The sequence below is a fragment of the Megalops cyprinoides genome, chromosome 15 (assembly GCF_013368585.1).
Source record: "Megalops cyprinoides isolate fMegCyp1 chromosome 15, fMegCyp1.pri, whole genome shotgun sequence".
NCBI lineage: Eukaryota > Metazoa > Chordata > Actinopteri > Elopiformes > Megalopidae > Megalops > Megalops cyprinoides.
This window is the reverse complement of record NC_050597.1, coordinates 18049931-18063156: the sequence shown is the minus strand read 5'-3', so window position 1 is coordinate 18063156 and position 13226 is coordinate 18049931. Positions and strand designations below refer to the sequence as shown.

General features: G+C 48.1%; 1 protein-coding gene across 1 annotated transcript; it reads right to left on the bottom strand.

Moving 5' to 3' along the window:
* Positions 1-1052: 1052 nt before the first annotated feature.
* Positions 1053-8167, bottom strand: sh2d4ba (SH2 domain containing 4Ba). The gene is made up of 8 exons (XM_036547502.1): positions 8002-8167; positions 7641-7800; positions 7137-7284; positions 4706-4844; positions 4287-4596; positions 3328-3455; positions 2154-2374; positions 1053-1145 (listed from the first exon to the last, which is right to left on the bottom strand). Exons 1-8 carry the CDS (start codon positions 8165-8167, stop codon positions 1053-1055), a joined length of 1365 nt encoding a protein of 454 aa, XP_036403395.1.
* Between the last annotated feature and the right edge of the window lie 5059 nt (positions 8168-13226).

Genomic DNA, 13226 nt, shown 5'->3' with positions numbered 1-13226 from the left:
CTGTTTCCTCAGGAAGCACATTGGCTGTTCAATGGCACTAATCACCCCTCTTATTACGGAAACACTCCATCCCTCAGTGAAGCCCTGTTAGCTGTCACCCTCCCTTTTCCTGGCTGCCGCAGCGCCTGTCGGAGGCACGGCGGGGTGTCCTTTACCGACTGCATCGGTAAAGGCCTCTTTGCAGAGTCCGAGGGCCTTCGTGTCTCCGCTGATGCGGGTGAACCCCACAGATAGGGGAATCTGCCGCACGCAACTAGAAGCACACGCCACACACAACCACACCGCGAGAGCACTGGTTTAAGCAGGAGTTTACAGTTCAATACATTTGCAAAAAGGGAACAAAAATTATGGACAGCTGCATGTGCAGTTAGAGAGACCTTAGGCTTTATTGCTGTTTGGTAGGGATTACAGGATGCACTGCATATGTGAAATGGCTCTGCTTTGTGGATTGAATGGGTTTTTTTCTTGTGGCAGTCACTCTAGGTGTTTCCCCCTCCTGCTGTGTGAAATGGTGCACTGAGCCAGTGCAGATGAGAGCCCGTTTGTGCATCCATCACACGAGCTCCATCGGTACGCCCCGCGTCAAGTCTGTAGTTCTGTCTACATGGGAGCACCTGACGTGTAGGTGAGGGCCAAATCCATCTGTGGTACATACTCTGCACTGCGTGTCAGGTCCAGCTCAGCCAGACTGCCACACCATGTCAAGAACACTCGCGCACTCAGGGTGTTTGCATGGTGTAGGGGGGTGAAAACATTAACAGCACTTTGGGTCCCTTTGTGAGAGACTGATGGCGCGGTTGTATGGTGAGCCAGTCTGTCTGTTTGAACACACATCACGCTTATCACGTGGAGAGGGATGTCTGTGCTTCTTTCACAGAAGCTCTGGGCAGTTTAGGGTGCAGTGCAATGTCATAAGGGGCTTAAGAAGTGGCCGGCTTTAGGGTCCAGAGGAATGTTGGAGGAGGGGGTGAGAGATTGGTCAGTTCATGTACAGAGAATTGTAGTGGGTATGTCAGGGAGGGGTAAGAGGAGAAGGCAGAAGGGATGAGGGGTCATGGCAACAGACCCCCATAATCTGTAGAGGAGCCCCTCTTTCTGCATGCTTCCTGCAGGAGCTCTCCCCCTGATGTAGTGATCACCTCCTCCTGCAGACAGACAGACAGACATTAGTCAGACTGGCAGGCGTCTCTACCTTCCGACAGTCACCACTCACTGAAACTGATTTGATCTCCAAGCCTTCATGGACCAGTTTTATTGTACCTTGGAGCATAATTCTGTATCTAGGAAACAAATACTTAATCCGTTTGGTGTTTTTTAAGAGATGAAATATGCTCGTTACTGGAAGTAATAAAACATGGTTTCTTGATTGTAATTGCAGTGGATATCTTTGTTTTTTTTTCTCTCTCATTTGGATGTGATGCTGACTGTCAGCAGGAGGAAGGAAACCCTGTGTTATTCTTGTGTGTTTCCCTGGGAGGACCAGAGCAGGAGCAGATGCGGAGGAGCTCAGACAGTCAGGTCACGGCCACACGGTTAGGGCAGAATGCCTGGGGCAGGGGGTCCCCATGCAGGCAGTGTGCTGCTTAAACAACGCAGTCTGCAGCCTGGTGGCACTGCCAGTGTTAACGGCGCCATATGTGACCGTGGGGCTGTCACCTCTCATGCCCTGTCCCTCCCGCTGAGCTCCCCTTGTTACAGGCCTCACTGTTTCAGAGTGAAGAGTCCTTTGTTACAGAGTAACGAGTAGTAACAGACATTATTAAATTATTACATTACTGAAATTTAGCAGACACTAGCAGAGTGACTTACATAGGTTGCAGTTTTTTACGTTACCCAGTTATACAGCTGGATAGTTTATGAGGCAATTCTGGGTTAGGTACCTCGTCAGAGGGTCCAACAGCAGAGCCCTAGCAGGGAATCGAGCCAGCAACCTTTAGGTTAAAGTTCCTGCTCCTTACCACTATGCTATACTGCCGCCCCATAAAAAGAGACGGTGCTGAGGTGTTTTGAGTGGGATTAAGTTCTGCAGGGTCTAGGTCATGAACCCTTTGCTTACAGACCAACACCAGTATGTTGAAACCTGCTTGACCAGTGTCTCATAGGGTTGTGTTTGAGTGGGCTAGGCCCAGGGGCAGCTTGTGGACGGACCCTACCTTGTGGAAGTCAATGAGATCGGCCAGCATTGCGTGGCGGCTCTGGTCCACACCTAAGAAGCTGTAGTTGTCCCCAGAGGCGTCGATGAGGAAGTGTTTGAAGCCACTGGCTGAGCGGTAGGACAGGGTATAACCCCAAATCAGCTCACTCACCCTGACCAAAAAACTGCCCTCTGCAGCATTCCACAACAGGGCCTCTGATTCCTGACGTGAGATGATGCCTGGAGAGGGGGAGAGAGGGAGAGAGGGAGGGAGGGAGGGAGGGAGGGAGGGAAGGAGAGGGAGAAAAAGGGGAGGGAGAGACCGGTGTCAGAAGTAAGCAGAAACATGAGCCGTGACCGCTCTGTACCGTGATCTGACTTCCCATTCCTATAGGAGCCTTACACACTGTTGGCATGATGGTGCAGTTGCTTAGGAGAATGTTGTCTGCCAGGTGAATAAATGATGACAGCATAAATTTGTAAATACACTACTTATGTTTCTGTGACTAACTAAACTTGTACAGAAGCCCAGAGTTTGTGAATGGTGTGTGTGTGCGTGTGTGTGGTGAGGGGGGGTGTTCCTGGCAGGCTCTTCCCCAGGACAATACAAGCCACATGTTGTGCCCTGCAGCCCAGCTGTGTCTCCATCACTCACAGAGTCATTAATCTGAGCTGCTGTCACTTAACCAGGAGCCATACACTCTGACCCATTGTGACAGGACAAAGCTGCAGGGCCACTCGCCACTAATTAACCCAGCGGGGTCTGTGAATTATTCAGGAGCCCCCTCTTTCTCCATCCCTCCCCCAACACACACACACACGTGACCGTACACACATGCACTGTCTCCCAGCTGGTACTGCTGTCCCCTGAGGGTATTATGCTTGCAGGCTGTCTGGTTAAACATTGTACTAGTATGGCTGCACTGTCTCTGGACTACGAGCTGGGGGCATTCATGTGTGGGGAAGTTAGGTGTAGGTAATTTTTTAAAAGCTCAGTTACATGGGACAGTATAGTTTGGAGGGGCAGTTGGCAATGGGGCAGTTTAAAGTGAGAGGGAAGTTAGGAGTGGAACAGTGTAGAGTGAGAGGGAAGTTAGGTGGAGGGCAAGATGGTAGTTAGGTATGGGCAGCACAGAACATGGAGCAGGGGTGTGAGTATTCAGGCACACCTGAAGGTGGCTTGCGATACTGACCGTGGAACCAGGGGGCAACGTCTGTGCTGTTCCGCTCGTACACGGCTCGTTTCGGTGTCTGCTCCTCTCTGAACCACAGCAGAATGGACTCCCGAGTGCTGGGCCGAGGGGGCCTCACCCAGGCTGGACTGGCAGAGAGAGGAGGAGGGGCATTAAGACCAGATGCCTGATAGGAGTGTGCAAATACTGCCATAGTGGTCACATTACAGGGTGCAGGAAGAGGCTCGGGTCATAGTGATTAACAAAGTAATTGGAAATCTGTGTTTAATTATGCATGGATAATATACAATATCAGTTTGTTTCTTTTATGCTAGCTGAGGCCCATCGTTTTTCCTTTTTGGGATTATGAACTTGAACAATTGCAACTTTGCACTCTTTATCTTTATACATTTTCCCATTGAAGCACCAGCTTTGATGCATTGTAAGGGATTGCACACCTCCTTACAGATATAGATACAATTGAAATTAGGACAGAATGTCATTTATGTAGTGTTTTTCTGTTCTTTTCTGCATATCAATTCCTGTCTGAGTGTCTGTATGTTCCTTTCTGTGTCTGGCTGTAGCAGTTTTTGTATGTACAGTACCAGTCAAAAGTTTGGACATGACTGATTAAGATAACAGGAAACATGCATTCAAAGACATTTTGAAATAAAGACTTACACTTAAATGCTTGAAATTTGTTTCTTAGACAAATATAAATAGTGAAGTTGACTATATATGACTTTCTTTCTAAAAAAAATATTTGTAGCTACTTTGAAGAATCTAAAATATAAGATATGTGTTATTTGTTTAACACTTTTTTGGTCACTGCATAATTCAATTTGTGTTATTTCATCAGTTTTGATGTCTTTACTATTATTCTAAAATGTGGAAAATAGTGAAAATAAAGAAAAACCTGTTGATGAGTAGGTGTTTCCAAATTTTTGACTGCTACTGTATCAGCGTGTAGTAGTCTGTACCTGTCCGTGTGGGGTAGTGCAGTGCTGTGCCTGCGGCTCTGTTGTCTGCGGCGGTAAAGGGGTGGGGCGGCGGGCTGCAGGCCCATTGGGCGCTCCCTGGTGCTGGAGGGCTGGGCCGCGTACGAGGGCTCAATCACGGCGCTGTGTCTGCGGTTCTGGCCCGACCCGTTCGCCTCGGCCCTCTGGAACAGGCCGCTGAGCCCCGCCACCCGGCCCCTCTCGATGGCACGCAGCGAGTGGCGTCTGTACTCGTCCCGCGCCCGGCGAGCCTTGCGCCTCATCTCCTCATCGGCCCTTTTGGAGCGACGCACTGCGAGAAGAGGTTCTGTGAGTGTGTTGCTCTCTCACCTCTCCGTGACTCCATTCTCACTCTTCCACCATTCCTCTCTCGCTCCCGTACTACTCCCTCCCTCACTCACGCTGCTCCTGCCACTCCCTGTCCTCCGTCTCGTCTCTCTTCTCCTCCTGTGTCAGAGAAATGTACAGCTCCTTTGCTCTCCTCTCCTCTGTACGCCGGATCTCCTCCTCCCCTCTCTGCCTCTCCTCCTCCTCTCGTTTCTGAGTGAAAAAGAGAGGAGAATCAGAGACAAGTAAAAAAAAAAAAAACACACACATTCACACACTCACTCATACGCACACACACTCATTTGGTAGCATACACATACATTATATTCATTAACACATGCTCAGTCACACACACACATATTCATCCAATCACACACTCACACCCACACACAATGTTACATTTAGATTTACATTTATTCATTTGGCAGACACTTTTATCCAAAGCAACTTCCAAGTGCAGTAGAGTACAACACAAGCAAAAAACCATAAGGAGTCAACAATATTAGAAGCGCTGCATGACCAGGTTTCAGTGGTTGGCCAGGGAAAGTACAAACTAGCAGAAAGCTAACAAGTGTGTTAAACTCAAATTCAAATTCAGATTTGTATTGTTGGTATAAACACAGGGAGGAGTGCTACTCTCTATGTGTGAGATATCTCTCATGTGTGTGTGAGGCTGCTGTGGTCTCTCTCTGCTGGTACATGGCTCCCAAACCTACACCAGAGCCACATCGTTTGCTCTGGCTTCTCCAGCTGCTGTGGGACACGGCAGCACCGCCATGTCGCAGGTCACTCTGCAGGACCTCCGTCTGGGGGCATTAAACACATGCTACACATGATCGTTTGGTGTCATAAAGCCAGATGATTAATCAAATTACTGGTGGAGCGGTGGGTGAAACACGGAGCAGACGCCGCCGCAGTGCTGTAGGGTCGTGGTTTGTCGACTGAAGTGATCCAGGGATTATGAGCCTGGTGTAGCGGTCCTTAGAGCCTGTTTCTCATTAGAAAGGTTAAGTGGCATTGTTCTGCTTTATTACAACGAAGGCAGCTGGGGTCACTGTAGAGTCTGATGAGGTTGTGTTGTCAGCGTTTACCGAACACAGTAAGTGTGCGTATAATGCAGTGCTTTTCACTGTGCTTGGGTCCACTGACCACTTTACTCTCTGTCTGTCTCTCTGAATCCCTCTTTCTCATGGCCCCCTCTCTGTCTCTCTCCACCCCTCCTCTCCCTCTCTGTCCCTCAAATCTGTTTGCCTCAGTGCCTGTCTCTTTCGATGCTCATATCTTCTCAAATTCAAATTCAGATTTGCTTTATTGGCATGAAATATGTTGTGTAAATATTGCCAAAGCATATAATATGCACACATACGTATACATACAGTATGTATACACATAAACATACAATAATGGCTACAAATCTGAACTAATATACTAATTAAATTGGTTATAAGTGAATTTAGTAATGATTGGTGGTTACTCGCTTATCTCTCTCTCTCTCTCTCTCTCTCTCTCTGTCACACTTCTTGTCCCATTGAAGATTAAATGAATCTAGTGTAAACGTGGCACCTGTCTCCCTCTTGATATCTGCTGGCTAGGAATCCATAAAATAAGACCATTAGCGTGTGTCCGGGGTTTGGGATTCAGCGTGGGATTAGCTGCTCTACAATGGACACTGCAGTCTGAACACTCTTTGCCACGGCTGTCTCAGGTAAGAGAAGGGTAGAGACCCAGACAGAACAGAGGAGCGCCAGACCCAGTTCTGTCTTTGTTTTTCCACCCTGCTTCGCTTTTCTTCAGATGGGTAAAGGAACTGAGAGAAATAACATTTAAAATCTTAATGACTCAGCACTCTCATTCTGGCTGACTGAACGGCGAGGGGCAAAGATGAACGAGCTCTTTAATATCTGACAAGTTTCTTAAGAAGGTCTCATTAAGGGGTCCTAAATCATTTAGGACTGTCAGGGTTCTAAAGAGGTTTGTGGCTGGCTGGGATCAAATGCGCAGTCTCGCCCCCCCCCCCCCCCCCCCCCCATCTCTTCCCTTTTTTCATGATGACGTGTGCAGAAGTTTCAGAAGATCCGCTTCATCTACCCCGACAGCTCAGAAAGCTCATACACATGCTGCCCACGCACACACACAAACACGCATGCATACATCCAAGCACACAGATGCACAGGAGCTGGAGTGCTCCTCTGTTCTGGAGGATATGTTTACCTCATTCTAGATAAATAATATCCCCAGGTGCTGACCCAGAACCAGATATCTCAAAACAAATCAGAACCCCAGCCAGAATAGCTGAAACAGGGCCATTGCTTATGGCGCTGTTTATCTAGATGTGAGGATGTGTGGATGGATTCTGCCTAAAGTTCTGATCCTGGATGAGCGCCTGTGTTTGAAACAATTTGTTTTCAGTGGGATTAGTGGTGTGTAAACTGATCCTGGATCGATCGCTGTGGATGGAAAATACCTAGAGCTCTATCTCACTGACACAGGATGTCCCACGCCCACCTTGAGCTCCTCTTGGATGCGGTCCTCCTCCAGTTTGGCTGCCTTCCTGTCCTCTGTCTCCTCCCTCCATTTCCCTGCCACAAAGCGAGCCTTCTCTTTGGCCATCGCTTCCCGGAACTTTCGCTGAATCTCCGCCTCCTTTGCTCTCCTTGATCCAGCAGGTGGAAAGGTGGGGTTAGAGTGGGAGACCCTCCCTTTACAGCGGTACTCTCTCCTGATCCTTAAACTCATGACCATCCTGGCTTAACCTCTTACTCAACCTGTTTGACCTTTACTCCACCTTTATGTAATTAAAGAAACTGATCTTTGCCTCAGAAAATACAGCAAATACAAATACTCCCTTCCCATGCACACATACCATTCTCCACAGCTCAACGCACGCACACACACACCCTCCCTCCATCACACACATTGGCGCACCCTACACCTCCCATCTCACCCCTTCTCCCACCCAAATTCACCTGTACTCAGAACCCAAGGCCCACGCCCAGTCCCTGCACTGACCACAGCTCCTGGGCCTCTTGTTGGGCCTGCCGCCTGGCTTTCTCTTCCATCAGCTCCGTCACAATCTGCTCGTAGGGCGTGTCTCCAGGGGCCTCGCCCATCACCCACACCCACACGTCCCCGTCACAGCCCAGCAGCCACCGCACCCCCTTTCTGCCACCTGTTCGGGGACAGCATTTCAACCTGAGGCCCACCACATTCACACCGAAGCTAAACGAGGCTCCCGAGCAGAGCCGTGGTCTGGGGGGGGCAGTTTTCCCTGCACTGTTTCTCACAGATAGCGGATTAGCCCCGTACCCCAGGTTTAGCCCTTTCACACTCCTTTACTCTCCACTCCTCTAATCCGTTTTGCGGCGCTTACCTCCCTGCGGCTGACCCGGTGAGCCGCTGCCCTGGCTGTCCCACTCGGTCCAGCGCCGCACCTGCTCCTGCCGGATCTTGTAGAACAGGATTTGCTTCTGCTCCTCGTTGAGCTCGGCCAGCAGGTCTGGATCGATGTACATGTCCCGGAGGATCTGCTGCATCATACTGGCAGCAAGTTGAGAGCGGCCCAAACGAGCAGGAACCTGGACACCCTTAAAACATGCTCCACTCTCTCTCCTCTCCCCCAACTTCACCTCCTCTGTCTCCCTTCCCAATGTCCTTGTCGCCTTTTGGGGGGTCACTCTCCCGGTGTTGCTGCTGGTTTGGACTCCACCCTTTCCTTCACCTCATGTTAACTAATTACTGGTGCCTTACTTGACAGCACTATAAGGTCAGCACTATCAAGCACTGTAGGACAGTCTGGTACAGCGGGGAAGGTCTGAATCTCCACTGTTCCATCACATGCCCTGACCTAGGTCTGCCCTGCCCTCTCTGCTCTGTCTGTCTGATCCTCTTCAGAATATGTCTCTTCTGTTGTTTCCTCTTGTCTCTTTTTTCTTCTTCTTTTTTCTTTCCTTGCCCTCTTTTTCTCTTCTCTCTTTGTCTTTCACTCTGCACAGGTGTGCTCAGCAGGTGAAAAGATGAGGCAGCCAACCGCACATTTGTCTGCTCAGTGCTTCTCAAGTTTAGCAAGTGAGATCTGATCTTGTGTGTGTATGTATACGTGTGTGTGTGTGTGTGTGTGTGTGTGTAATCTGATTCACCTCTCCTGTTGCTCACTGGGTAGAGTGGAAGTGAATATGTCCTAGGCCCATCTGCCAGACAGAAAAGCAAAGCCTCTCTCCCTCTCCTCCCTGCACAGTTCCCCAGTGTCTGAAGAATATGTCCATCACATTCCCTGACTTCACATGACACATCAGACCTGTGTTTTGTGATCTCTAAAGAAAATCCCTCCCTTCACGTCTATTAAAACTACTTTTTACTTAGATGTGGAAATAATGTAAGCGCAAATCCGAATATTGCCTCCCAGTTAAGGCAAAAGTGAGGAACCATCAAAAATATCTAATCCTCACCCAAATATATAATTCAGTACAACTCACACTAATATTGCAGACTATTCAAGTGCATTCCAAAATAATGTTACTAAGATGTCTGCTGATTGAGCCAACATAATGCAATTGTGTTTAATGTATTAAAAAAACCCCAGAAACTTCAAATTTCTAGTTCTTGTCACCCCCTCATTCCTGCCATTCAGCTAGCCAGACACAGCACTAACCTGGCCAGAGAGAGACTGTCTTTTACACGCGCACACACATTCACACACACAGTGGTATTGGTATTCATCCAGCACACAGCCCTACATAATGCGCTCTGCAGGGGCCTGACATCCGCTCACTGCCTGGAAACAGATTAATCTCCCGCTCTCTCTGTCTCTTTCCCCCTCTTCCTCTGACTCTCTTCCTTTCCCTCGCTCGCTCCCTCCCATTGTATCTGTCCCTTTTTGCCCCCCCCCCTCTCTCTCTGTGGTTGAAACACTTTTGTGCAGCGAGAAACTGTTGTGCGAGCTGCTCTGAATCTTGATGGCAGAAATGTGCTTCTCCTTATTGGTGAAAAGGTTGGTTAGCTCTGTGAATCAACCTACCTTGATGAACACAGCTGCCTGTGGTCTGAGGTGGCTCACGTTTACCGGTGCGTTCAACAGGAAGAAGGGGGGTATAAGATGGTGTGGTGTGAGACGGATGGATTTCGCCCCCCACCCCATGTCTCTGTGCCAATGGCTTATAATAACTGCTCATGCTATTAGCAAGGTACAAAATAATACGGTATAATTAATGTGACAATAATCAGATATGATTACAGAGGGAGAAGACCCCAAATGTCTGCACTCAGCGGTATGTTAATTCACATTAATTCATGGTGGGCAAATATAAATAGATAGACACACAATGATTAAACTTTATGTAAACACTGTAATTACAATGACAATGGGCAATTAATGTCGTGGTTAGATGTGCAGTAATTATGTTTTATGTTTGTAAACAAATAGCACATTTCACTTGTTCAGTGCATACGTGCTTGTTTGTGCTTGTGACCGCGTGCATATATGCCAGCGTGTGTGTCTGCTGCTGAGTGCAGGCGTATGTTTGTGTGTGTGTATGTGTGTGTGTGTGTGTGTGTGTGCGCACACACACTGGTGTCTTGGGCAGTGTGAGTGGATCATGTATTACTAGCCCTCTGAGCTCCGCCGGTCACATCAGCCACAGTTTTTAACACAAAGCCGTGCAGTGGGACAGCCCTGTTCTCAGGAATATATATCTAACCCTCCCTGCTCTTTCTTCTGCTTCTTCTCTCTCCCTCATCCACCAGAACATTAGCCAGTTTGATTTATGGACGTACTGGATGCTGTGAATATGGAGTCACACTTCTGAGGGGCAGGCATCTGTATGAGTGAAGGGGTGGGGTGGTGGGGGGGGGGAGTGATGGATCAACTTCCGTCAGGCATCCTGTCGGGGGAATGCACACGTCCATGGATGCATACTGGCTCCAGCTTCCTCCCATCCATCAGAATTCTCTGCCCAGTGTGGGATTGTGGGATAGGTCGTGAGGGGGGGGGGGGGGGGCACCTTTTGTTAAGCGTTCTGTTGCACATAGCTAGCGCCCACATCTGAAACCCCTGATGTGGTGGTAATTACAGTCAGAGAGGTGGGTGTGGGAGACATCACTGTGGTGATAGATGGTTGTTGCTGTGGTAACCCTGAACTCTGTGTGCTGTGTGTTCATTCCTCCAAGCAGGGGCAGCATTGAGCTGGCTTTGCAGTAGTCATGCACTGATCAGAGATTCAGCATGATGGGAGCCAATCAGGACCAAGGCTGCCATGGCCCACTAGGCAGTACCAGTGGGTCACAGTCTAGTGCCAGGGAGTGAATGATGGCATCTGTCAGTTTGACACCATCTCCTGTCTTCTCTCTCTCTGAGGAAGGGGCTGTCCTTCTATTCCTCTCCATTTAACTCTCCCCCCCATTCTCTCTCTCTCTCTGCCTCCATCCATCCCAAGAGATAGACTGAGATAAAGGAAAAGAAGAGGTGAGAGGAGGGGGAGGGAGAGGGAGAGGGAGAGAGGGGGAGAGAGAGAGTTGAATGGGTAGAGTGGGAGGGATAGAAAGAAGGTTGGGGGAGTCAGAGGGAAGGGGGGAGGGGAGAGGTGAGCAGGTTGGAAATTACAACACTGACTCCAATCTGCAGCTCTGTCAAGCTCCTTCGACATTAATTCCACTTCTCTTGCACTATATTTCATTTTATAGAGCAGGGGTTTTACCCTTGGGACAGTGGACTCCACAGAGACCTTGGACAAAGGGGGCCTCAGAACAACCAGGAAACGACTTCCGATAAATTAATATCCAGTAATAACACAGTAAGGAGCTCTGTGTGGCCATCATTTAGAACCCATAAGACCACATAATATGCATAGCATTGCAGACGGCAAAAGCTACGTCATTTTATTTTCACATGTGAACTACAGCAATAGTTAATGCACAGACAGCATGCTTTTTCAGCAGGGAGTCTCTAGTCTCCATTCCAATCTGACAGAAAGGTCAAAAACTGTGCTGTAGACAGTCAGGTGAACAGACTGCCCTAGGCATCACTGTTACCCAACAGGAAATGACTGGCAACATATTATCAGCCACTGCTGATCTTAAGGGCTCCAAAATGGCCAAATGGGTTACATTATGAAGGGAGGGAAGAGAAGACAAGGGAAGGGAAGAGAGCAGTGAGATGGAGAGAGGAGAAAGAGAATGGAGAACAAAGAGATGGAGGAAAGAAAAGAGGATGGAGAAGGGAGAGATGGAGGGAGGAGGAAGAGGAATGAGATGGGAGAGATATATGGATTTCGGTCTTCTCTGTGTCCTGACCCTTAGAGGTGCTCAGAGTGCAGGCGGCTCCTCGCTTTGCATTGTCATGTCCTACAGTAAGTGTGGGGGCGGGCTGCTCTATAGATCCTATCACCCGCACACACGCGCTCTGTCTCCACACACGCCTAGATTTGTGTGTGCGTCGTAAAGATTCATAGCTCTCAGTGAAGCACTAAACTACCTGTCTGCCTTTATCGAACTGCTGCAGCACACACACACACTCAGAGGGGCACACATGCACACACATTTATCCTCACAAAGAAGCACACACACATATACACTCACACAGAGCCATCCATCAATCACTTTCATTTAAGTCACATTTTTACAGTCAAGAGTGTCACAAAGAAAGTCCCCTGGAGGAGGTGAAAGCAGACTGCCTAGTCTACATATCAGTGCAGAACAGTTTTTTTGGGTACAGAAGAGTTTTTCTGGGGAAGGCTCAACATTAACAGTTTGTGCAATAGAAAATTAAAATAGTTTTAAACAATGTTGCATATTGTGCCTCAACATTGGAGTAAAGATGAAAACTAGATGGATTCATAAATTGGGAGAAATCTTGCATGACAAGTTCAAAACTGATTCAGAATATTTCAGAACATTTTCCCTAATGATGCACCACATAGAAAACTAAATGGCCTGGCAATGTTGCCTTTTTAACTTGGTTATGAAAGGAACGAAAACTAACATGCACTTAGCTGTTATGCTGGAAGAAATTTATTCTCTGTAAGGACAGATTTTCAGGCTATGGGTGAACCCAGCTAATATCCCCTCACAGTTCTTTTTTTCTTTGAAGAACATTGCAAGAGAAAAAGACTCTTAACTCTTGAATGAGCTCTTACTCTGCAGTAGAGGGTCAGTGGGCCCATGTACAGAACTCACTGTTGCCCATTATCAAACGCTGAGCAGATAGGCAGACCTCAAATTAACATTTCCTCTGAACAGTCTCCCTCAATTTCCCTTTCTTGGACACCAAGCCAAAGATAACTCTAACTATATCTTGGCAGTGGATCCATTGATACAGGTCTTTTATAAAACAATTCGCAATATAATCCATAAATTCAAGTTCTATGGACATTCTTTTCTTCTGAATATCTCACACCAACAAAGTGAACCTGCATCACAATGGCAGCGCTGTGTCTGTCTCTGTCGATGCAGAGAGCTATGTGACAAACCGTGGCTACTCCTAAAGCCTTTTCCCATTGAGCTAACATTGCTCCATACTCTGGAGGACTCTGTGGACCTGTAGTCACTCTAGATGCTTTGTCAAAAGAAGAAGAAAAAGAAAAAAAAAAAAAACGGCTCCAATTT